This window comes from Dryobates pubescens, chromosome 4 (genome assembly GCF_014839835.1).
Source record: "Dryobates pubescens isolate bDryPub1 chromosome 4, bDryPub1.pri, whole genome shotgun sequence".
NCBI classification, from domain to species: Eukaryota; Metazoa; Chordata; class Aves; order Piciformes; family Picidae; genus Dryobates; species Dryobates pubescens.
Window position 1 is genome coordinate 8,364,174 of NC_071615.1, and position 25,160 is coordinate 8,389,333.

At 45.1% G+C, this 25,160-nt stretch overlaps 2 protein-coding genes across 2 annotated transcripts; both read left to right on the forward strand.

Annotated features, from left to right (window-relative positions):
• Positions 1-595: 595 nt before the first annotated feature.
• On the forward strand, positions 596-16,842 carry TMC7 (transmembrane channel like 7). The gene is made up of 15 exons (XM_009899644.2): positions 596-838; positions 3,691-3,839; positions 4,187-4,354; positions 4,534-4,619; positions 5,143-5,288; positions 5,840-5,987; positions 7,380-7,550; positions 8,952-9,109; positions 9,971-10,088; positions 10,690-10,787; positions 11,599-11,782; positions 12,975-13,105; positions 13,357-13,512; positions 14,631-14,709; positions 15,747-16,842. The coding sequence occupies exons 1-15, from the start codon at positions 606-608 to the stop codon at positions 15,804-15,806; spliced, it is 2,085 nt and encodes a 694-aa protein (XP_009897946.2). The 5' UTR covers positions 596-605; the 3' UTR covers positions 15,807-16,842.
• A 383-nt stretch (positions 16,843-17,225) lies between these two features.
• On the forward strand, positions 17,226-20,532 carry COQ7 (coenzyme Q7, hydroxylase). Its single transcript, XM_054180369.1, has 6 exons — positions 17,226-17,298; positions 17,480-17,679; positions 18,057-18,171; positions 18,284-18,423; positions 19,163-19,231; positions 20,394-20,532. Exons 1-6 carry the CDS (start codon positions 17,226-17,228, stop codon positions 20,469-20,471), a joined length of 675 nt encoding a protein of 224 aa, XP_054036344.1. The 3' UTR covers positions 20,472-20,532.
• Positions 20,533-25,160: the final 4,628 nt, after the last annotated feature.

Here is a 25,160-nt window from a genome sequence, read left to right on the forward strand (position 1 = left end):
CACTGCGCCCCCGCGCGGGCGGGGATGAGGGAAGCCGAACCCGAGGTCAGCGCCGCACCTGAGGGGCGAGCGCGGCTCCGGGCGCCCCCTGCCGGCGAGGCGCCCCAGGGAAGGCGGCCCCAGCGGGGAGCCTCGCCTCCGCCCTGCCAGCAGCCCCGGCTCTCCGGCGGCAGCCGCCGCCCCAGAACCCCGCTGGCTCGCAACGCCCGGAAACGGCAGCACCGACGCGGGACGGCGGCTGCTCACCGCACGCAGGCATGAGCCGGCTCGGGGCCGGCGCGGAGCTGCCGGGTTGGCAGCTGGGCAGCGGTGGCGGCGGTAAGGGCGCGGTGGCGGCAGGTACCGAGCGCCGCGGGGCACGGGCGGGGAGCGAGCACCTCACCGGCGGCACCCGCGGGGGAGGCAGGTGGCATGGGGAAGGGAGCGGTCGAGAGAGCGGCGCTGCTGCCACCTGGCCTCTCGTCTCTCTCTCAGCGCTGTGGGGTCTCGGGGGGCGGCCATGGCGGGACACCTTCGGGGCTGCCGGCCGGGTGCCATGTTGTGGCGAGCCCCTCTCCACAGCCCCTGCGCTTCCTCCTCTCGCAGGGGTCTTTCCTCTCGAGGAGATGCGTGGCCCCGCACCTGTGGATTTCCTTCAGGAGCTGCCCAGCTACCAGTCGGCGCTGAGGCGTCGTGCCGCCGCCACCGCCGGGGGCAACCAGGAGCAGCGGGCAGCGCCGCAGGGCTTCGCGGGGCTTCGTGCTGCGGAGGCCCGCGGCCCGGAGCATGAGGGCAACGAGCTGGTTGCTTACCCTGCCAGGGAACACCCCGGGAGTATGGCGGAGAAGAGGAGATTAAGGTTAAGCTTTATACTTGTCTTCTACACTTTTTTTTTGTGTTGTTGTTGTTAATAATTCTGGGGGCAGCCTTTTCTGTAGGGCCTGTTGTGATCAGGACAAGGGGTGATGGTTTTAAACTGAAATAGGGGGGATTTAGACTAGATCTAAGGAAGAAGTTTTTTTAGAGTGAGGGTGGTGATACCCCGGCCCAGGTTGCCCAGGGGTGGATGCCCCATCTCTGGTAACTTTCCAGGTCAGGTTGGCTGGGGCTCTGAGCTCTAGTTGAAGATGTCCCTGTTGACTGTAGGGAGGTTGGACTAAATGACCTGTGAAGAACCCATTCAACCCAAAACATTCTATGATACTACCATTTCCTAAACACAGCACAGGTATGATGGAAGGCTGGAGCAGAATTGGGTTCATCTGTATCTGTTTCTACCTGTAGTATGTGGTTTGGAGAAGAAGTTGTCTAGGTACTCGTGCCAAAATATGGCAGGCTACCCCTGGCACCTCCAGCTGCAGGAATGTGTGCTTGGCTGGCATAAGGGAGTAGCTGACTGTGGGGAGAAATAGGTTAATTTAGAAGAAATGAATCAAAACTGGGAATTACCTCCAGCAGCCAAAGGTGTTTCTCACCGCTTCAGTGTTTTGTGCTTTTAAAGGTCACTGTGGGTTATCTGTCATCAGCAATCCTGTTCTCTTATGCCAGTATTGCAGTTCTTGATTCTTAGCAGTTCTTCCGAAATACATGGTGCTCTCTCTGACGTGGCACAGTATGGGTAGAAAGAAGCTACCCTAACAAATTACTCTGCTGTGAGCTATGGGCAGTTCCTGCCCCTCTGGTGGTATCACCCTTCAGGGAGGGGAATGCAGAGAGCATGCTTTGCCCTGCCTATATTTCTTGGCTTCTTGTCTCTCTACTAGGCTGAAAACTCCTTGGAGGACACAGCTGTATGTAACAGCTGCATCTTTAAATCAGGTGCTTTGTGGTTATGAACTAGGAGAGAGGTGAAAGTACAGTTAATATCTGGTGCTTCACAGAGAACAAGAGTTCCTTGCTTTAAGACTGGTGGGAAGTGGGCTACAGCCTGACCCTGGAGTCAAGTTTAACCCTACAGACTGTACAAAAGGAACAGCAGATGGTCTATGGTGTGGCAAAGGAAAGTGTTTGATACTCTGAATTTTCATTTGAGGTCGGTTATCTGAAGTTCAATTCTTAAAACGTTAAAAGAACTGCAGTCCTGTGGCCATGGTATGTGTTAGGAGCAGAGTTGGGATGTCCCAAGGTTGTTTATACATTTGAGCTCCTGGGAGATTCTGGTGGGGCTTCTTGGCATTCTTACAGGTCATTATTCTGTGTGCATTGTGCAGCAGCTGCCAACACAAAATGCTTGATAGAAACGTCCTGAAAGCTGAACACTCAACTCCTGCAGCAGATGAATATTCAGCCCACGCCTCTGTTTAAAATGCAGACCAAACACGGGCCAGAGAGTTCTCTCAAGTATTTAAAACGCTGCATGCTGCAGCCTGTAGTTTCCACAAAATGAAGTGGTCTGAGGGTAGCTGTATTTGCACTTAAAGAAGAGTAGTTCATCAGCTGCCTGTTTGATTGGTTCATACAGGCTTTAATTTGTTTTTCTGCCGAATTCCTATAACTTTACTTTCAGCTGAGGTGGATAATGGAAATTTTGTTAACCTACAGCACACATGACAGCAGCTTCTTGTTGGCAGTGAGTCACTTATGCACTTAAGTAGAGTTATGTACAAGGTCTTTTAAAACTGAAACCTTTGTCTTCTGCTGTAGCATAGTGTCCTCACGGCTGCTTAACTGCTGCCCTTCAGGGGCATCGAAGGCTGGAACAGCGTTTGCTGCATACAAGCAGATCTTCCAAGCTATGTTTCTGGGAAGTTTCTTAATAGAAAAGAAAAAATAAATACAAACTGAGCCATTAAAAATTTTCCTTAATGCTGTCACCGACCATGTAGCCATTTTAAAAATGAAAACCTGTCTATAGTATGAAAATATGTGAGAAGTGATTAAAAGTTACAGTTTGTGGCACATCCTTGGTGTCTGTGTGCAGCTGTGCGTTGGGCCCACGTATATGTTGGTGAAGAAGTAAATTCTCAAGTCCATTGACTTGGCACTTCACAGGCAATGTTTCAGCATGCTATAAAAGTGGGCTAATTAAAATCTAATCATTTTCCTACCATTTGTTTTCTGTTACATACTGGAATGTGGTGGAGGAGTTAAAATGATGGAATCCAGATGAAGTATTTAAGCCTCTTTTATAGCTCTGGGTTTTTGTTCTTTTTAATTTGACATTCTGATTTTGAGATCTGTGAGTTTTCTGCAATAAACCCCAGTAAATTTCTGCTTTGAACAGCTGTATTTGTAACATTAAAAGAGTAAAGCAAAATATTTTGGAGACTCTTTTTCTTTTTTTTGAGAGCCTCTTGATCAGAAGTTTTGGGGAAAGATTCTTCTCTTCCTTTTCCAGCCATTACTGTCTATGAAATCATGAATGGCAGCTTTCCTGTGATCCCACTGGCAAGTTCAGCCACATTTTTTCTGTGTTGTGCTATTGTTAATGGGAGTGTTATGTTTTGGTTTGTTGGTTTTTTTTTCTCCAAAAGAGTGTTTTCTGTGAGAGGACTTGCTGTATATGAATTAACTTGGTCTCACAGCAGGAGGAATAGATCATAGAGCTGTCAAGGTTGGAAGAGACCTTTGAGATCATCAAGTCCTCACCAGCTAGCGTGTGTTACTCCGACTTTAGCACTATGTTATCTCTCTGAAGGCTGCAAGCAGACTCTGTTGTGCTAGGCTCTGTGAAAAAGTACTTGTGCTCAGAAACTAATTCTTGATTATTAGGGACTATCAACAGGCTGATATAAAACACTTATCTGGATGGAAGCAGTGGAAAAGAGCTAGCAGTAAATCACTGAAGAAAGTTCTCGGTGAAGTCAAAGAGTTGTCATCTTACCTGAAGCTTTGGCGTCACAATATTCACAGCATAGAAGGTATTCATTGTCTGATGTTGGTTTTTTTCCCTTGTTCAAGTTGCTTCTGTTAGTCTTTTTCTCACGTGTGGCTGTGGTTTCAGCTGTAACTGTATGTGCAGAAGAAGTTACCTGCTTGCCTGACTGCTGACACAAAGGCCATGATGGAGTAGAAGGGAATATATTGGAGAGAGTTATTTAAAAGCCACTTTTCCATGTCAGTTCCATTGTGAACAGCCTGCAGTAGTTAAAGCTAGCTTTAGCAATATTTCTTCTGTTAATTCAGTGTAACTGAAATGATAATTTGCTCATTCTGTATTTCCAGTGATTTATCACCTTAATTGTTGGCATGTTTCTTCTGTTCCCAGGGAAATTTGGCACTGGCATCCAGTCCTACTTCTCCTTCCTGCGCTTTCTGGTCCTGCTGAATTTTGTCATTTTTATCCTGATGTTCAGTTTTGTTACCCTTCCCACCATCATTTCTAAATATGGAATATTCAACAGCAGCTTTGCTAAAATACCTCTAAAGAACATAGGTAAATGTCTTTGCTCTTTGCTGTTGTTTATGAGATTCCCTCTTTCCATAAGATTCTTCTCCACCTCCCAGGACAAAGAAATGCTGCTCTTAAAATGAGAACTTGACGTGTTTGGACTTGATCTTGCAGTTTAAAATGCATTACCATGTGAGTGACTTATCCTGCCTTTCTTTTGACAGATTCCCACTGCACAGTTTATGAACCTAGTGGTAATAAGGGACTCACTTACTTCTATACTTACCTCAAAGATTTGCTCAGTGGCACTGTAAGTAATTAGGTATTTGTATATTTTTTTAATTAAGTTCCTGTGCATGTGAAATGTGAAAACATTTTATTTAGGGAATGAAGCATTGATAATTGTGAAAAATGATAAGGCACATGCATCAGTGGGGTAAAATTAACCTTTATCTGTGAGACCAGTTTTCAAACTGCCTTTTACTGAGTGTCCGCTGGTTGGCCACATGCTGCAGCCTGTGCCTCTCCTGCCAGCTGCTGTGTGTTCCATATTCTGGAGCACACTGCCTGTTTTGATCTCAGTGTCCTTTTCATACAGCTCTTTGACTGGAGAAGGGAGGGATTTTCAAATGTGGTGCCTGCATTACAGTTGAGCAGAGGTGGTGGCAATACCTAGAAGCTACAAAATGTTAGAACTAAACTCGCTGGTTAAATTACTGGCAGCCCCAGTAGTAATTTTAAATTTACAAAATTATTGTTTAACTCCAGGTTGGGTTTAACTGGGCAGAGTCTGCCACTGTTAAAAATTCTGTGTAAACTTCATGTTTTCACAGGGCATCCTTGAAGTGACAGCTTTGTTTTATGGCTATTACACAATAGATGCTGTGTGGATCAGTGCCATGAGGTACAACTTGCCACTAGCATATCTGCTGGCTACATTTGCCTACCTTGGATTAAGTCTCCTCTGGATAATAATAAGGTAAAGATGGTGGTACAGTTTAATTACTGGTACCTGTTGCACAGTTTACATTGCATTCTTGTTTGTAGGGAGCATGCTTCATTCCAGAACTGGTTGGTATGGAAATGGAGGCTCTTTTGCTTGAGGATGCAGTGCCTCAGGGGAAACTGAGATAGCAAAATAAACACTTTTGAAGTATTAGCTTTTTATGTGTATGTATGCAGGTAAATAAAACACCTTCCAACTATACAGCAGTTGTTGAAGGCTATCTTGAGCCGTCTCAGAGAAGCACTGGATGAGGTGAGAAGGTATGGCTGTGTCTAAGTGCAGAGGGAAGTAAGCTGTGTCAGTCACATCTTCGTCTGATTTTTGGTTGCTTTAGAGCCTCACATTGACAGCTTCCCGGAGACTTGCTGCTTAATAAAGCCAACGTGGCTGTTTGCTCGTGAGAAGGCTGGGGGTGGCATGTGGCCTTTGATGAGCTAGATCACTTGAGGTATTGATTTGGGGTTTATTTTCTGTGGATAAAACACTGCTTTTCGTGAGTGAGGTAAAGCTGCTTTTTTCTCTAGGTCTGTGGAAGGGTTTAAGCAGAACTTGGTGCACGCTGAAGATCAGTTTCAGAGTTACTGTAACAAAGTCTTTGCAGGCTGGGATTTCTGCATTACAGATCCAAACGCGGCACGGCTGAAACACCGCAGCTTGCTGTATGAGCTCCAAGTGAGTAACTTTCATTTTCTATGATTATAGTGTCATACAGCTCAGATGGCTCAAAAAGAGAGCTGTGTGACTGGAGATAATGGAATAAGGATAAGGGTCGTAGTAGTTTGTTGGGGGCAGAGTGACCCACATCCTCTTGTCTGCTTTCTAGGTATCTAGAATTGCAGTGCAATGTGAGAAGGGCTGGCACTGATGTCATTGGCCCTTCCCCCATTCTCTGGGGACTGAAGTCATCCTGTTAGCTGCTTGTCTTATCTGCCTCTTCCTCACACTCCACTCCCGCTTCCTGTGTTAGTTTCTATATAATCCAACAGGAAAAGCTATCCTGCCTGTGGGCAAAACCCTTGTACTGTTGGGAATCAGTTTCAGTGTTCTGTGTTCAAGTCTGCAGTGTGGTAGGTGGTAGTTTGAGGAGGAAGAAAATTCATATGGTACTCTTACACAAGTTGAGAGCATTGTTGCAGTAAGAAGATACTGGAAGGTGTCTTTGACACACATGCACATACAAAATGCAGATGGTAGACTCCCCAAATCTTCAAGACTTTTCAGAGAGCTTTAAAGGCTTTGTTAGTGAAACCAGTACCTTTTTTATTCTCTCTCTACACCAGCAGCAGAGATTTGTGTACTGAAACAATTACCTTTTGAAAAGATACTTCCATTACAAACCACAAAGCAGTAGAGATTTCACAAATTACAGTGAGTTTCTTTCTACTCAGTAAAGCTTACAGTCATCTTTTTTTCATCATATAATCAAAGCTTCCTTTACTTACAATGCTTTTGCCTCTAGAACTCACACCTTAGAACAACTTGCCCCTTAATATTGGTGTTAGACAGCAATAAGTCCTCAGAAAATACCTGGGTGATTGGTTAAGTTGCTTTCATAGGCCATGCTGTATTTTCACATTTGCTAGGGTGAAGCATCAAGTTTGTGACAAGCTACTCAAGACTCTGCTTCTTTCCCTGTGTGCCATCCCCCAATTTTCCTTCACAAAGAGTAGGAGAAAGAAGCTGGAGCCATAGCGGTGAGGCCTGGTTCCTTACCTGCAGGAGGAAAATGAGTAGGATGATTGACCTGTTTCAGAATTTAGTACCAAGCTGTCTGAGAAGTCCTTCATGAAGCAGGCAAATTGTCTTTCTGTCCTCAAACATGTATGTTACTCTTACAGTAAAGCTAAGAGGATTGTGAGGCACTTTGGCTACAGGGCCCTCAACCTGAGGAGATAAAGCACACAGTGGTTTCCACTCCCACGTGGACCTGTTTGTGCCAATGAAAATGCACTCTGTTTGGTGTGCTTCACCCTCCTACAACAAGCTATGGATTTACACATCCCAGAGGTTGGAGACATGGTGTCAAGTGTTGTATGTTGCATCTTTTTTAATTTTGTTTTTTAGACAGACCTGGAGGAAGAAAGACTGAAGCAAAAAATAGCTGAGAGGACCATGAAAGAAAAGCTGCGCATCTACTCTCTGAGGATATTTATCAATATAATTGTTATAGCAGTTTTATCTGGGTGTTTTTACTCAATTTATGAAGCAACTGTCTTCTCTCAAGAGAAGTCCAATGTAAGTATCATATGACATTAGGAAAGATTCCACGGGGCTGGTGATGACAGCAAGAGGAACTATTGTGAAAGAGTCAAGTATCTTAATATAGCACCTTTCATGAAAGGGGTCTGGAAACACTTTCTACAGACTTAGAATTTCTTGAGTAGGACAGAGTGGGAAGGATGGAGAACTACATGCAGGAACACACACACACCCCCCATCCACCCTCCCAGTGATGTTCTCCTCTGAGGAGGAGGCTTCAGTCTTGTGTGCCTTGGAGCTAGTGCAGCTCACAGGAAAGCAGCCCTCACCTTCCTTCCCATGTAGTTATTCTCAGCTCACTGGGCTCTGCTGGTACAAATGCTTGTGTGTCTGGGCAGTGAACTGGCTGAGGGAACTGATCTAGTTAAACTTCATTATGATCAGTGTCTGGATTTGGTTAATTGCTTCACTGCAAAAATGAACAGAGAGGGAAGGGGAGAGTAAAGATTATGATCTACATTGTGGCTTGAGTTACAGCTACGTGGGGAAGCAGGAAGCCTTTGAACAGTGTTTTGCAGAAGAAAAGGTTATTGCATCAGCAGTGAAAAGAATCAGGTTGGGTGGTGGTGTTTGGCCCTGGGAGGACAAGCATATGGGAAGCAGGATAAGAGCAGACAACAGTTTCATCAGTTTTGCAACAGTGATTGACTTCTCTATAGGACCCAAGTGTTGAATTAACCTGACATGCATGGGAACCACACTTTCTCTCCCCTCTTTTCATTGGTGATGTGATGGGCACTGGCTGTGTGTGGGGAACACTGTGTCATGGTGGGCCTCTCTTGAAAAACTGCCAGGACTGCAGAGAGAGAAACAGCAAATCAGGATTAAAGGAGTGTTTGTGTCAGAGGTAGTATTTGAGGGTAGAGAAAGAGGACAGTACAACACAGGACAACTTAAAAACAGTCTTTCTTACTGTCAGCTTTATGTGTAAGGATCAGTATCTTGCCCTTGCCTACTCATTTGAGTAGATGGAGGAGCTTCTTAGGATAGTAGGAAAGTCAGAGGAGCTGCTTGATGCTGGTGAGAATAGCTTAAAAAACATCTGCACATTGGCAGAGTGGTAGCCTGAGTGCTGGGTTAGACAATGTAGTTAGACCCAAACCTTGGTGAGATGAGTCTCTTGAAACAAGCTTTAGGGAAGTGCAACAATACTCATGGCTGGAGGTGGAGGGAGTTAATGGTGAATGGAACAGGAGAAGGCAAGAGTATAGCATCAAACTGCAGTGGAGAGGCTTGTAGTTCTACATACAGCTGGAGGATGAAGACTGAGTGAAAGATGTTGCCTGAATCCTGGTCAGGAGAGGTTGGCAGGCAGCTGAAGAGATCATGATGTCAGGCAAGTGCTGCTCTGAGTGTTTTTTTTCTCATCTTGTGCAGGGTGTCAGCAATGAGAACTTTCAAGCTAATCTCTTGGTGCAGTATTTGCCTTCCATAGTAATCACACTGGCCAACTTCATTGCTCCTCTGATCTTCTCATTTCTGATCACATTTGAAGATTATTCACCAGCCTTTGAAATTAAGCTGACACTCTTGAGGTAACAATGTTTTTGTCGTGACCTTGGTAGGTTTTCAGTACTGTAAACATTGAAACATCATTCACAGAGAAGTTGGACTCTGCACTGGAGGGCCTGGGCCCTGGAAGCCAGGCAGGCATTATTTGATTTGTGTTCAGTTGAAAGATTTAATTTTAAATGTGGCAACAGTCTCCTGTTTGGATGACAGTACAGTGCAGTCATTTCAGTGTCCAAGTTTTCCTCAGTTCCATTTAGCTGTGTGGTCTGGAAATCAACAACCTGAATAAATAGTAAAGAAGTGGCTGCAGAGCTGTGGATTCACACTGCTTTACATGCAGCAGTTCCTTGAATGAGCAAATGTGTATGTGCTGCAGTGACTGTAGCATGGCTTTGCTCAAGGCAGGAGCTAGAAATACTGTGATAAAAGCCATTTCACTGTGAGCACAATGAGCTAGCATTTGGCAGCTCCGGGCATTACGGTCTGGGTTGAAGCATCTGAACTCTCTACTCCCCTGTGCTTTGTATTTCCAATTTGGCTAAGTGCCTCTGAAGGTTTGAAGCCACCTGAGAGAGAAATACTGCACAGGATTTGTCACCAGGCCTCTCAAACTGTGCTTGAGGGAAGTGCAGCCCATTGTGGTGTCAAGATCTGCAGCTGGAATGACTGATCTAGGAGCAAGGGTTTGGAGCCTGAAGCGGAGAAGGTCAAAAGCAAGTGAACTCACTGCTAAGGGAAGAAATGTGTTTAGCTAGCCATTACATTAAAGCTCTGCATGACACTGCTGTGTTTCAAGCCTTCCTTGGACTCCTGTGCAAGTTGATCCAGGTGCCAGAATGGCTCTTTTTGGTCAGGTTTGCAATTGGGGGTTGCCTTTCTTTCAGGTGTGTCTTTGTGCGCTTGGCCAACATCGGCGTTCTCTTGTTCTCGCTGTGGAGTCAGATCTCCTACTGCGCCACTGACAAGTGCAAGGCCTGTGGATACAATTACGAACTCTATCCTGTAAGTAGATTTATCTTGGTCTTTAATCATCTGAACTTGTGAGTAGAGATTTGTTTTTCCATGAGACTTGATTGTCTAGAGGCGTTCAGAGTCAGCTCTGGGGTTGCAGTTCGTGTTACGGCTGGTGCTGACTCTCACTGGTCAGTGCAAACCTGTACCGTTCTTAAAGACAACTTTCGTTTCTCTAAAACTCTGATTTAAAGTAGTCCACTGGCAGATTGTTTAGCATAGAATTTCTGATCACTATGAGGATTGTTTGAGGTAGCTCTGTTTCGGAGACAGTTGTGTTTCCTGCTTTGGCAGGAGGGGTTGGACTCCATCCCTGGAGGTCGCTTCCAACCCCTAACATTCTGTGATTCTGTGTTCCTGCCTTCTGCTTCATTAAGACAAATGATCTTTCCTCAAAAAAAAACCCAGACCATCTACCAAACAAGTAAAAAGTTTGGTATGGAAGCTCTGGAACACTTCAATTAAATATGGGAGTTCAATTTAACTTTAGGGTGTAACTGACAGAGATGTTTGTTGCTTTAGTGATTGGCAGATTTGTTTTTCACCTGTTGTTTAGACTCCTAATGTTGTACTTCCTGATCTGTTTCTATAGTGCTGGGAAACTGAAGTTGGTCGAGAAATGTATAAACTGATGATATTTGATTTCATTATCATTCTTGCTGCAGTCCTGTTTTTGGACTTCCCAAGAAAGTAAGTGCCCCTGCCTTCTGAGTATCCTTTTGTAAATGACACATGAACCATGTTTTCTGTTACTGATTCCCCACATTTCTGACCAAACTGCAAAAAACCCATTTCTGGTGCTTTGAGCACTTGTTTGCTATTTAGGTGGCTGTGAAGTTGCTTTTTTCTCTATCATAGAATCAATAAGGTTGGAAAGACCTCAAAGATTATCAAGTCCAACCTGTCACCCTAGACCTCATGACCACTAAACCATGGCTTCAAGTGCCACATCCAATCCCCCTTTGAACACCTCCAGGGAGGGTGACTCCACCACCTCCTGGGGCAGCACATTGCAATGGTTAACAACTCTTTCTGTGAAGAACTTTCTCCTCACCTCGAGCTTGAACTTCTCCTGGTGCAATTTGAGACTGTGTCCTCTTGTTCTGGTGGTGGTTGCCTGGGAGAAGAGACCAACCCCCATCTGGCTACAACCTCCCTTCAGGTAGTTGTAGACAGCAAGAAGGTCTCCCCTGAGCCTCCTCTTCTCCAGGCTAAACAACCCCAGCTCCCTCAGCCTCTCCTCATAGGGCTGTGCTCGAGGCCTCTCCCCAGCCTCATTGCCCTTCTCTGGACACGTTCAAGTGTCTCAACATCCTTCTTAAATTGAGGGGCCCAGAACTGGCCACAACACTCAAGTCCTTATATTTGAGTATTTATTTTTTTTTTCTGCAGGCATTTTACTGTTTTGTTTTCTAATGCTTAAATAATATCTGTGTAGATGCTGGAATTCATCTAAACTCTCTAACTTCATTTTAGGATTAATGATACTCTTTGTTTTCAGGTTGTTAGTTGATCATTGCTCTTGCAAGCTAGTTCAGTGGTTTGGATTGCAGGAATTTGGAATTTCTGACAATGTCCTGGAAATCATTTATGGACAGACCATCTGCTGGATTGGAACCTTCTTTTCACCACTCCTCCCTGCAGTAGCAATGATAAAATACTTCGTTGTCTTTTACATTAAAAAGGTAATGAAAATGTGTGGTCAACAAACAAAGCTGAGCTCACATCTCTCTGGGGTTTGTAATACAGCATGCAGTTGATTCTGAACAACAACAACAAAAAGCTGAAAACATGTGGAAATGAGGTAATGGCATTCTGTTTTCTGTAGCCTTAATGCTTTTAAGGGAAGGTAGAATTTTGCTCTGAAATCAAGCAAACCAACTCTTTAGTAAGTACCTCTTCAGTTATTTATCTGGGTGGGCTTTGTTTTGTTTTAATAAAATCTTTGTATGTAATAAAGTTAGTTTTTAACACTTTTCTGCCTGTATCTATATGCTACCAACGTGGCTTAGAACTGGGACAAAATTTTGCCAAGCTCTTAAAAATTTGCAGGCAAAATGGAAAATCCAAGCTGCATTGGATGTTCAGGATGGGATTTGTGCATATCATAGATTTATAGAAAAGTTAAGGTTGGAAAGGACTTGAAAGATTGTCCAGTTCCAACACCTTGCCATGGGCAGGGACACCTTCCACTAGCCCAGGTTGTTCAAGGCCTCATCTAACCTGGCCTTGATCACCTCCAGGGAGCAGGCATCCACAGCCTCCCTGGGCAACCTGTTCCAATGTCTTCCCACCCTCACTGTGAAGAATTTCTTTCTAATCTCCAGTCTAAATCTCCCCTCTTCCAGCTCAAAGGCATTGCCCCTCATCCTGTCACTATGAGTCCTTATCAAAAGTCCCTCCCCAGCTCTCTTGTAGGTCCCCTTCAGTTACTGGGAGGCTGCTCTAAGGTCTCCCTGAAGCCTTCTCTTCTCCAGGCTGAACAACCCCAGCTCTGTCAGCCTGTCCTCCTAGGAGAGGTGCTCCAGCCCTCTGGTCATGCTCAATGACCACACAGCTCCTGTGCATCAAATTCTTACTTTATATTTTAGTTCTTACGAGAGAGGATGTATCCATGGAGAATGTGGCAGAACACAGCTAAAGGCTGTGCCATGGATCATACATGAAATTACTCTCAGTTGACTGTATGAGGTCTTCTGGGTTAAATTCTTATTCAAAGGGAAGGCTTGGACTTAACGCCAGTCAGTGGTTGAAGGGAGAATGGCTGTATGCTAGCTGGTAGCATATTTGAGACTGGAAAATTCAGTTGGTGGGCAAGTTTGTTTGGATGTATGAATATAGATGTGCTGGTAACAGTCTCTCAATTTCCCTCTTCAGATCAGTTTGAAGCACACACGGAAGCCTGCAGCTAGGCCAATCAGAGCATCGAGTTCCAATTTCTTCTTCTTGGTGGTGCTATTGATTGGGCTTGTCTTGGCTTTTGTCCCCTTAGGAATCAGCATAGCATAGTAAGTGACAATTTAACTTCTATCAAGTTTGTTCCAAGGTTGTCAGTTCCCTAAAAGCAGGCACACAGTTGGGAATGATAAACTGGAATTAAATACAATAGTGTATGACAAATCAAATTAGAACTTAGTTCATATAAACAAACATTACAGTTTTAAAGACCATATTGCCAAAGTGGTGCTGGGCTAGTGTGGGATTCTTTTATCTTTACATTTTGATGTAGCATCTCCTTTCTGTTCTGCTTCTTTGACAGCATTCCCTCCTCAAAGGCATGTGGGCCATTCCGGAGTTTTAACACTTCGTGGTCAGTTGTTCCAGATACAATACTTGAATTTCCAAAGGGGCTGCAGCAAGTCCTTTATGGCATAGCATCAGAGGCCTTTGCAGTGCCTTTTTTTATGGTGATATGGTGAGTACTGTGGAGACCTGATTCAGTCACACAGCTGCTTCCTTACTGAAATGATACTGAACAACTGTTATATCATATTTTTCATCTGCAGTCAAGCATCAAAGCCCATATACATCCTCCACTCTTACGCATTCATACTCATTAGCCTTATTCCATTTCCTCTTGTGTGTCCCATATCCAACACTTGCCTTTCTCCAAAGTCTGAACTGTAAAACATTCTGCAGATTAGCATTGTAAGTCCTGTGATCACAGATCCTGTCCATAAACCTTGATGTAAGAAAAAAACAAACAACAAACCCACCCCAGCAAACAGATCTTGGAGCCTTATTAGCTGATATTTCTACAACTTCTGTGCCTGAGAAACAGTTCATTTCAGTCTCCACCCAGCCCTTTCTTCCATAACATGTTTCTGTGTTCTGAACTGAACCTGTTATTGTACACACAGGAAATAGCAAGTCCTCTCTTTTCGGTTTGTGGGGTATTGTTTTGTTTTACTTTCTCATAAAGCCTAAGAGGTGGAGAATGGCTTTCACTGCTGCTCTGCTGCTTAATATTATTTGGAAAGGACAAAACATGAGTTTTATAGGCATTTGGGCCATTCTGGTTCTTGTTGCTAGTCTTCATCATGTAATGCCCTGTGGATTATCTGTGTCACAGATTACATCTGGAAAATACTCTGTAGGAAATGGCTGCTATACTGATCTGTGGCTGCTTACCATAGTTAGAACCCCCAGTGGGTGTAAAAACTTACTCATCTGAAACCCCATTAAACTTTTTGAGAGCAATGAGCAACCCCCCCATACATACACTTAGAGCAGGGCAGAAACAGAGCCATCACAACACAACCTGTAACATCTGAAAGTGGCTGTGCTTCTAAGTCCCCTAGCACTATCCCTGCCTGCTGGCAGTACAAGTATCTTTGCAGATGCTTTGGAGCAGAGCTAATGCCCAGCCTGCCCCAGCTGTACATTGACTTTTTTTTAATTCTCTTTTTGTTCCTCCAGCAGCTTCTGATCTGATGTAAATGTGCAAACCAACAATTCCTCTAGCTCATAACAGCCTTCTTCTGACTAACTCTGTTTACCGTGATGTTAACATTTAACGTTGTTTTTTTGCAGCCTTGTTATGTTCTATTTTATTGCCTTGGCTGGAGCACACAAACGAGTGGTTGAGCAGCTGAGGGAACAACTGGTTATGGTAAGCTCTGAATCCACTTTTCTGTACCCCTGAAGTTTTTCTTTGTCAGGAATCAGGCGTGCAGAGGGACAACCTGATGTTTGCACGGGCTGTGAAGCGTGGTTGACAAATTGCACAGAGGAAAATGGTGAAAGTCCTATGGCATTTCTCAGTCTAGTTGGTTTTCCTGGGTATCAGCTGCACCTGTAGCAACTGCAGCAAAGTCTACTGCTATCAGGCAGCATGCGTGCATAAGACATGCTTCTGAGAAGCAGTGTCCCTGTTCTTCATCTCTTGTCTTGCTTAAACCCACCCACTGCACGACTTTTTTCTGACAAACAGAAGCCTGAATCTTGTGCTTCCTGTCCCCTTCACCATCTTACACAACCCCTGCTTCTATTTCCTTCTCTGCTCTCAAGAACAGTGACCCAACTCCCTGTCTTTCCTTCCAAGCCTATGTTACTGCACCATGCCTGATCTACTCCTGAGTGCAGGTCATAGAACTACTTGCAACAACAGGTACTCTGTGGAGCGAGTCACTGCTAACAGTTTCTTTGGTGCCAGTGCAGGCATGCTTCTGTGTGCTGCCATGTTTAACAGTGTTCAAACACTGTTGTCTGTCAAACCCTGCTCCAGTCAGAACCTCGACTCACTAGTAAGACTGCTCAGTTTGCTAGGGTGTAGACCATTTCTTGGTATGTGCTTTTAGATACAGCATTTAACCACTCAGCCTTCAAAACACACTGTCCTGGGGAGAGATGTCCAAAGAGGAAGGAGTTTGGGAGCAAAGCCTCACTGCTTTTTTAGAGCTTCTTGGAAGTACAGTTTCTAGCTTTTAGGTTTCTAAGGCAGAACTGGTAATGTGAGCTCACATGAGAGAAAAGAAGTCCTGGCTATTATAAATTCTGACTTGTAGTTTAGAGTGTGCAGGGAGCCCCTAATTAAGAGTACAATGGGATGGGTGCACCTGTTTATTTCTAAGAGAGAAATGAGCTGCTCATATGTAACTTGTGCTGCTTCTGTTCATCTGGAGCATACTCTTTGTTGTGTCTTTCCAGGAGAGTCGTGACAAGCTGTTCCTAATCAAACAAATCGCAGAAGCTCAGAGTCGTCATTGAAAACAATGAAGAGCCAGAAGAACTTGACTTCCTGAAACTCCTAGAACCACTACATAAGAGTAGAAGCATCTGCAGCACCTAAAAACTGAGCAGCTGATTAGCACCCTGACACTGTGGTTTGTGTGATGGACACTTAAGGTCTTACTCTTGATTGTGCCAGTGAGCCTTAAAGTTTCCATGACTGGAAATTTAGCTAATTTATACTATGTTAGGCCTGTCTAAAAATGGTAGGGTAGGACACTTACTGCTGCTACAATTTCAAGGTTTTTGGGATTTAAGTCCCTATTTTTTCAGGGTTTTTGGGAAGAACTTTGTACTGTTTTTACAAATGAGACTTTAAGAAGGGTGAGGGAGGGGAAAGGTGTGACTTTCCACATTTCCAACTCACTTCTCTTTTAAACCCAAAGCAAAAGACCACATGATCTGTCAGTATTTTGAAAGAGTGCATGGGAGAAGAAAATACAGTATGGGTTTGAAACCAGTTTTATAAAGATAGCTGAGACTTTGATACTTATTTTGCTCTGAGCTAGTAATTGCAGTTGAACACTGGATAACTTCACAAAGTGGTTCAGAGAACATCAAGCTGGTAAGAGCTCTGAATAAACGCTGGGCGTAGGAATAGACCACCAGTCAGGTCACCAGGTGGAGCACACCTGTCACAGGGAAAGGCCTTGCTGGGGCACCAGGTCCCTGCCGTAGAGCAGCCTTTTTTGGTGTTAAGGCATTATTACTTGGGTTTTGTTCTTGTACATCTTGGCTACTTTTCTCTTGGTTCTAAAATGTGAATATTTGAGAGTTAAATTACAGTTTGGAGATACAGCATTCAGCAGCTTGCGTCGGTGCCTTTAAATTCACATTTCTGCTCTCTGAAATGAGATGATGGAGCTGTGTTTCTAAGCTGATTACTACCTGTTTCCTTCATTGAAAGGTTGTGCTTGAGGGTTTTCTGTACAGAATTGTTTAGTACTTGAAATTTGCTAGTAGCACACTGTTAGCTGATACATGAGAGACTGTTGTTATATAATGTTCTGGAATGTTTTCTGCCTTTATTGTTTAAAAAAAAAAAAATCACATTCAATAATTATTTTTAAACATAACGGCTGATGGTTTTTGAAAGTAGTTTGCTACTGAGTTTGCTACTCGGAGCCCCAGCTGGGTCCGCAAACGTCTGTCCGCGCCCAGGGGGTGTAACGCTCCTGCTGTTTCCCGCCTGCAGCTGCCACCAGCGGCCGCCCTCGGCCCGCAGCGGGTTCCTCGGCGCCGCGGGGGGCAGAGGCTGCGTGCCGGTGCCGCTGCCATGGCAGCCGTGGGACGCCGGCGGGGCGGCGGCCATGGGAGCCAATGGGAGCGGCGCGGGGCCGTGGCCCGCGGAGATGACGTAGTGGCAGCGCGACGCGTGGAGCCGTCGGGGTCAGCGGGATGGAGGTGGCAGCCGTGACTCCGGCAGTGTGGCGCTCGCTGGGGCAGGGCCGGCTCCTCCGCTGCGGGGCGGGTAGGGGCTCGGGCCGGTTCCCGCGCCCGCCCACCTCTCACCTGGCGGGGCATCGCCCTGAACGACGGCCGCAGGCCCGGGGCTGCCTTGGAACGCCGTGCCCCGCGGGTGGCGGTGCCCTTTCGCCTCTGTCGGGGACTGGGCGGCGGCAGAGCTCGTGTCACCTTTGTCTCTCCGGCAGGTGCCCGGGAGAGGTGGCCCTTGCCCGCCGGAAGGGTGTCCCGCAGGCTGTGCAGCACGCGGGTGTCTCTGGAGGGCATCAACAAGGCCGTGGTAGACCGCATCATCCGGGTGGACCATGCCGGGGAGTACGGGGCGAACCGCATTTATGCGGGACAGATGGCAGTCCTGGGCAGATCGAGCGTGGGACCCATAATCCAGGTTAGCCAACCTAAAAGCGACCGCTCCGTTGCTGCTTCATTGACATTTGGTGAACAGTGGCCGAACGAAGCTGTACGGTGACTGCTGTGTGTACGTTTGAACTCGGGGGTTTGTGAAGAGCAGTGGGATGACTTGTTAAGGGAGGTACCACTACTGCAATTGCTGTAGGAGCATCCCAAAGACTTATTTTGCAAGTTGCCTGTTTATAACTATCCTTATCTGCCCTTCTTCACTGTTTCCTTTTTGTGATGCGAGTAGCCTTACCTCTGCAATGAAGGTGTGAGGGGCCTGGGCTGTTTTGTTTTACTTCAGCTTCATTAGTTTCATTGTTTACTTTTACTGGCTTTATGCTTTACTGGGATCTGTCTCCTTTGCAGCAAATGTGGAATCAAGAGAAAGCCCACCTGAAAAAGTTCAATGAGCTGATGGTTGCCTACAGAGTTCGACCTACTGTTTTATTGCCTTTTTGGAATGTAGCAGGTTTTGTTCTGGGTAAGTTTGTGTTATTGCTATTGTTGGGGGTTTATGAAGCCTTCAAATGTATAAATTAATTTGTATTGCTTCAGTTTTCTTTGTTTGCTTGTGTTTGGTACCACGATCACAGGGGCTGGAAGTGCTTTACTGGGAAAGAAAGGTGCAATGGCTTGCACAGTGGCAGTGGAAGAGAGCATATCAAATCACTACAATAACCAGATCCGAACTCTGGTAGAAGAAGACCCAGAAAAGTACAAAGAACTATTGCAGGTATTTAACTGTGACTTCTGAAAGTACTTTAATTGAGTTAGCTATCACAACTTTAGTCTTCTAGAAAAATATGCTCGTAGAATTTGCAGTAGATCTTTTTGTTCTGTCTCTCAGAATGCTGAAGTCAAATGAAATTTTAAGTTCAAAGGATGTTTTATTCCTTCAGGAGCACTGAACCTGTTGGGTAGAGACAATGCCCAGGTGCCTGTAAGCTCTGAGCCCTTTTTAAAGCAATCCTAGTTATTTGCAGGCCACTTGAGAGAAAGCTCTTAAATCCTTTTTGTCTCAGTTTGAAAGAAGAGAGAAATAGTGTCCTGTAGCATATGCTAGCATGAGCACAAGCCCTGCTGGCTTACAGAGAGACATCCTTGCTGATTATCTGGCAAGGCAGGGACCTTCATTCCATTATTGAAATTGTCAGAGCAATTTGTATACATGAAACTAATTAGCATTAAGAGTTACTGTAAGTATAGATTTCCTTGATAGTGAAGAATGCAGCCATACAGTAACCAGCAGCTTGGTTCTTAAATACTATTTTTAAGACTACTAAAAGAACTGTAGGATTGGGGAATGCTGTAAGCAGTTCCCTTCTTGCTGAACTGGAGAGTCAGGTCTTTGAGAAGCTTTTGAGAGACCTGGGCATCAGATGGCCACTCTGGTGCATGCAGTGGTCAACAGTGTATAGTTTTGTATACTTTCTCTGCCAAATAGACTTACTAATTAACTGCTGTTTTTAAAGACAATAAAGCAGTTTCGGGATGATGAGCTGGAGCACCATGACATTGGACTTGAGCACGATGCAGAAGCAGTAAGTACAACCTTAACTCATTGGCACTGTTAGTGAGGATGTAGATGTGGTGTTCCTATCTTCCATATTCAGTGACTGTGATGTAATTGAGAAATAGAAAATAAAAGAGCTTGGCATTCTTTCCTAAAGATAAGAAAAGGCTGTAAGTTACAGCTTCCTTTTATTTTACATACAGAACTGAACTGAATTTGTTGGAGCTCATGCCAAGTGTTAAAATCTCTGTTTTTTTCTGAGAGGTTCCTCTGCATAGTTCTGAAATTTAGATGAAATATTTTTGCAGATAAGACTAATAAATGGCATCCCTACAGCTGGGAACTTGAGACATTGTCTTGAGAAATGAGTACAAGCATGTTAGGAAGTAGGAAATACTGAACTCCATTCTGTGCTGCCCTATGAGGAATAGAATAGAATTAACCAGGTTGGAAAAGAGCTTTGAGGTCATCAAGTTCAACCTATCACCCAACACCATCTGATCAACTAAACCATGGCACCAAGCACCCCATCCAGTCTCTTCCTAAACACCTCCAGTGATGGTGACTCCACCACCTCCCTGGGCAGCCCATTCCAATGCCCAATCTCTCTTTCTGTGAGGAGCTTCTTCCTAACATCCAGACTAAACCTCCCCTGGCACAGCTTGAGACTGTGTCCTCTTGTTCTGTTGGTAGTTGCCTGGGAGAAGAGACCAACCCCCACCTGGCTACAACCTCCCTTCAGGTAGTTGTAGACAGCAATAAGGTCTCCTTTGAGCCTCTTCCTCTCCAGGCTAAGCAACCCCAGCTCCCTCAGCCTCTCCTCACAGGGCTGTGCTCCAAACCCCTCCCCAGCTTTGTTGCCCTCCTCTGGACACGTTCCAGCAAGCCAACATCTTTCCTAAACTGAGGGGCCCGGAACTGGACACAGTACTCTAGGTGTGACTTCGAATGTGTGACTTCTCTCATTTTTCCTTCTTATATTTTATGGAGAAATGGAAACACCCTGCAGAATTGGTGATTTTTAATTCAGTGCTCTCTAAAGGAGATTAATCTACAAAGACAGGTGCATTTTAGTAGGGGTTTTGCCTTTTTTTTTTGGTGCTTTTTTAGATCATGCTTTCTATTCCCTACCACAGTCTCCTTGAAGCATTTTGTTAGATATTTTCAATCTTTTCTTCTTTGTTTTCCAGGCACCACTTTATTCTGTTTTGAAGACAGCCATACAACTTGGATGCAAAGCTGCAATATTTTTATCAGAAAGAATTTAGTGATGCTTTCCATGCTATTTGTGGTAATAAACTGTGACAGAGAAGCGTGTGGAAATTGCAGAAGACTTGACTTCTTTTATTCATCCCTTTACTGTTTTCTTCACTGAACACCTGAGTCAGCTGTCCTTTGTCACACTGAGTTCCTGTTGAGAAAGTACCTGTAGTAACATCATCTGAGCTGCATGTGAATAAAGATGGCAGAGCTGGGTGTGTGTGAACCAAACCTCCTTGCTCAGAGACCGTTCACAAGGTGGCAGCAAAACCTGTGTGTGTGACATGATTTATATCCACAATGAAATCAGCTGGAGCTCATCAGCTCCTTTTAAAATGATTAATACTGACTAAGTAGGATATTCTGAGCTCTCTTTTCATGGTAAGTAAATGAAGCACTAATAAGTGGTTTTCAGTCTGTCTTGAGTAAAGATTAGTGTTGTGAAACTCATTTGAAGAAGACATTTGGGGATTTGGTTTTGAGTTTTGGTTTTTGTGTTTTCAGGTTCAATTTTGAGTTCTTCAGCAAAAGTTTTCTTTCTTTGTTTCTTTGGGTTTGGCTTGGGTTTGGTTTGGGTTTTTTATTGATGTGGGTTTGGTTTTTGCTTGGTTGGTTTTGGTGGGGTGGTTTTTTTGGTGTGGTTTGGGGGATTTTTGTTTGTTGTTTTTTTCTCTGTATCCTGAGTGTGTAAGGAGTCAATCCCTGATCTAAAGCAGGAGGAGAGTGCAACCTGAAGCACCAGTGACATTGCACTTAATTCTGGTAGGTTTATCTTACTTTGCTTCCAGCCTTAAGTGGCTCTTGAATAGAGATGTTCTTGCTTTCTTAATGTTCAAACAGTTTCCCCACTTTCTGCTGGCATCCTGGCTGCAGCAGTTCTGTTAAATGCTAATTGGAGATGGTAAAATTACAGCAATGGAATCAGAATGTCATAAACTGGTAAGGATGAAGGATGCTGCATACAGTGGGTTTGTAAAACAGTCTGGAAGCCAAACAAGCCACTGTCCTGGTCTCTAAGCCATTACACCAGGACTGAATACTGGAAAGGCTGTCTGTGGGTGGTGGTACTCAGCCGAAGCCTGATATTCTCCAAAGCTTCAGATTAGATTCTCTCTGAAGATCTTGGCAATGGTATTCAACAGCTGTGGGATTTGCTGCTTACTTAGAGAAGCATTCATGTGATCCTTGGTCCAAGATGTGGATGGCTTCCCAGACCATCACACTGCTCACTTGGGGCAGCAACATTTAAGAGGCAAATCTCATTTCTAGTGCCTTCAGTCTGGCCACAGGCTGGGAATATCAAATACCAGGAAATTGCCATGTGAGGTCAGTGTGTTTGGCCATGTCTGCAGCAACTGTCAGTGTTCACAGCGAGCTCTTTGTCCTCAGCAGCTGAAAGCGTCCTGCACGTTGGAGTGGGCTGTCAGACAGTAATGCTCTCTCTAGCTGTGAGCACTGGGAGAACAACTCTGCTTCATGCTCCCAAGCAGGAATTGTTCCCTCTGCTTTTCACTGGAGCAGCATGTTTGTGCCCAGCCTTCCAAGAGTGGGTGAGCTGCTCTTCAGCCACTTCCAATGGCTGTGCATCTCCCTGCTTGCTGGCAGTTACTCTTTTGTTGTTGTTTTGCATGGAAAATGGAGTTGCTTTTTACCTCCCTCAGGCAAAGAGACGTTTTTTGTTGCTGTTTAAAAACCTATTTCTGGTTTTGAAAACCTACAAAAGCTAATAGAAGGTTACAGAAGGACTAGAGATGCTCAAATGCTGGGCAGAGTGTCTGCTGTAGAGATGCTGCAAGGCTCTTGTTTCTTTGTACTATTTTGAGGCAGAACTAAAGCTGACTAATGTCAGCCATCCTGGCAGGGGCTAATGGCAGGCGGAGACCAAATTCTATACCTTCTACAAGTCTGTTATCATAGCAATTCTCTGTGAACTCTGGTCCTGTTGACAGAGGAGGAACCTTGATCAGACAGGGAGGCTGTGAAATGCTGCATTTTCCAAAGAGTGGGGCAGATGATGGTGTCTTGGGTTTTGGGGCTCTTTTCTGTCCCTGAAGATGAGCATGGAAATTTAGGTCTTGCAATATGCAGTGGGATGATCCTTTCCTTCAATGGTGTCTTCTAGTTCCTGTGATAACCAAAGGCTTGATCCTGATTTGATCCCCTGGAAGGAGAGAGTGAGCCTTATTTTAGGTGAGGAGGAGCAGAAGGGATCCTCGTGTGTGTAGAGGACAGTTGCCTGCTCCTTGATCAGCATCTCACCACTTCCTGTTTTCTCCTGCAGTCAATGCAGGGACAATCTCATTCCTCTTCTGTGAAGCTGCTACAAGTTGTAGCTTGAGGTAATGATGGCTCTTTGAGTGAGTAGTCAGATGGTGTTGTGCCTATGCTGAACATTGGGGCTTTTTCTGGCACTTTGGCTGCTCTGAAGCAGGCTGTTCACACTGGCAGGCACCACTGCTGACATGAGGAGGCAAAACCAGAAAAAGAAAACCAATGGGCAACAGCAGCTCTGTCTCATGAAGCAAGAAGGATAGTTCTGAAAATTCAAAGCCACTCTGAACATCTGTGGCTTGTCAGTAATGGCTCCAGAAAGCTGCCAGGGTGGCAGGGCATATGCCATGTCACAGTGGTGTGGGTCTGGCTGTGGCAGCGTGTTTCAGCCTCTTGCTGCTGCAGCAGACTGGGGCAGAAGTCACATCCCCATGGCTGTGATGAATGTGCTGATGCTGACATAAGCTGCACGGACCTGTGCCACAAGTCATGTCAAATGGGCCTCCTAAGGCTGTTTGGCAGAGAGCTGAATCACTGTCTGAGATGACAAATACTACAGACAGAAGAAATCCCGGATGCAATGGGCTCGGTCTTCGTTGAGATTACATCTGTGTGGTTTGCTTGAGCATAACAGAGTTAGGCTTGCTCCAGATCAACTGGGGATGAGGATGTGCCAGACAGCTCATGTGCTGGGGTGTTACACATTGTACTCCCTAGTTTTTCTTAGCTTTGAAGGGGTTTACTTACTCGATACGGTCCTTTGTGTCTGCCTCGTTCCTTGTATTTAGGGAAGATATTCTTGCAAATGGGTGCCAGTCATGTTTTTTGTCACTGGTTTCAAAGCTGTGGCATGTCTTTTGCATTGAATTCTGCACATATTTTAAGCTTGCAGAGCTTAAAGGGATAAATACAAAATACTGGCCAATTTAAAGGAGGAATGTGTGTGGTAAGGGAAGAGATTGTTTAAAGGTACCATTTTTCTACTGGTTAATTCTGTTTCCCCAGAGTGACTGAGATGAAAAATCTGAATGACAGCAGCTTTGTAGTTGTATTTCCAGCTAATGTGGCAGAACTTATGCTGAAGAAAGCTTATTTGAAGTTTATGGAGTTGGGTGCCTGATCTAGTATTGAGTAAGTGAATGAACAGTTCGTTGCAACAGGGTCGGTGGGTAACAGCTCTCTAAAACAACCTGGCTGTGTTGGAAAGAAAACACAGCTCATTGTTGTTAGGTGCTTTCTGTGAATCATAGAATGCTTTGGATTGGAAAGGACCTTAAAGAGACTCTAGCTGCAACCCTCCTGCCATGGGAAGAGCACCTTCCACTAAATAACATTGCTCAAAGCCCCATCCAGCCTGGCCTTGAACACTCCTAGGGATGGGGCATCCACAACTTCTCTGTGAAACCTGTACCAGTGTCATCCCACCCTCACACTAAAGAGTTTCTACCTAGCATCCACTCTAAATTTGCCCTCTTTCAAGTTTAAAATTGCATGCTTACCTTAAGGTCCAGAGAAGAGCCCCAAAATCCCAGAAGCCATCATCTTCCCCACAGTCCTTATGGGCAGCCTGTTCCAGTGCTGCATGACCAAAGTAGTGATGGTTTGGGCCTGGTTTGTTTTGTTTGTTTGATTGTTTTCTTTTTGATACCCATCCTGAACCAGTGGTTGCTGCTGCTTGTTACTTGGCACTGTGAAAATTAGTTTAGCTCCACTATCTTGTTAAATACTCTTTGAATGGGTTTAGGCAGCTGTTAGATCATCCAGTTCTTACCTCCTCAGTTTTCATGGCCTCCACCAAGCCCCGCACTAATGAGCAGCCTGGGAGGTGGCAAGCAAGGTGGTGGGAAGCAGGGTATGGGTTAGGGTACACATCTCCTCTGTCTGGCTCCATTGCTCCTGCTGCTTTCCCACTGCAGTTATGGTTTTCACAGCACAAGGTACCTGCTGGCAGGACTGTGTCCTTGGGAAGGAGGGAGTGGAGCTGTAGCTCTCCTTGGTGCAATGCCTGGCTCCTGACCTGGTGGGATGAAAGCAAGCAAGAGATGAATCTAGTGACCACCTTGGTAGTCTCGTGCTGCTTGTTTCGGGCTCCAGGATTCATACAAATGCCTGAAGCTGCCTGCCTTCTCTGCAGGCATTTTCTACCCCACTGTTTGCATGCCAGTGGCTTGCTCTTTAGTGTTACCTGGGCCTAGGAAAGATGGATTTATTGATTCGATGGTACAGAGGGACACGTGCAGAACAAGGCATTAACGAAAGCAAATCATCCTCACAGAGTGGCTGTTTCTGCTGTTTAAAATATCCTTTGTGAGCTGCAGAATGAAAAGATTCTTTTTGACCCTAGAAGTGCTTCTCTGTTTTCTTTCCACTGGGCCAGCCCACCTGCCAGGGACTGCTCAGGTCAGAGTGGAGGCAGCAGCGGGTGA

Bases quoted from the DNA above. Each gene is read 5' to 3' on its own strand.
- COQ7 (XM_054180369.1), top strand. From the start codon at position 17,226: ATGGAGGTGGCAGCCGTGACTCCGGCAGTGTGGCGCTCGCTGGGGCAG. The intron at 18,424-19,162 runs GTATTTAACTGT...CTGTTTTTAAAG, and splicing joins AGTACAAAGAACTATTGCAG to ACAATAAAGCAGTTTCGGGA. The intron at 19,232-20,393 runs GTAAGTACAACC...TTTGTTTTCCAG, and splicing joins TTGAGCACGATGCAGAAGCA to GCACCACTTTATTCTGTTTT.
- TMC7 (XM_009899644.2), top strand. From the start codon at position 606: ATGCGTGGCCCCGCACCTGTGGATTTCCTTCAGGAGCTGCCCAGCTAC. The intron at 13,106-13,356 runs GTAAGTGACAAT...CTTCTTTGACAG, and splicing joins TTAGGAATCAGCATAGCATA to CATTCCCTCCTCAAAGGCAT. The intron at 13,513-14,630 runs GTGAGTACTGTG...GTTTTTTTGCAG, and splicing joins CCTTTTTTTATGGTGATATG to CCTTGTTATGTTCTATTTTA.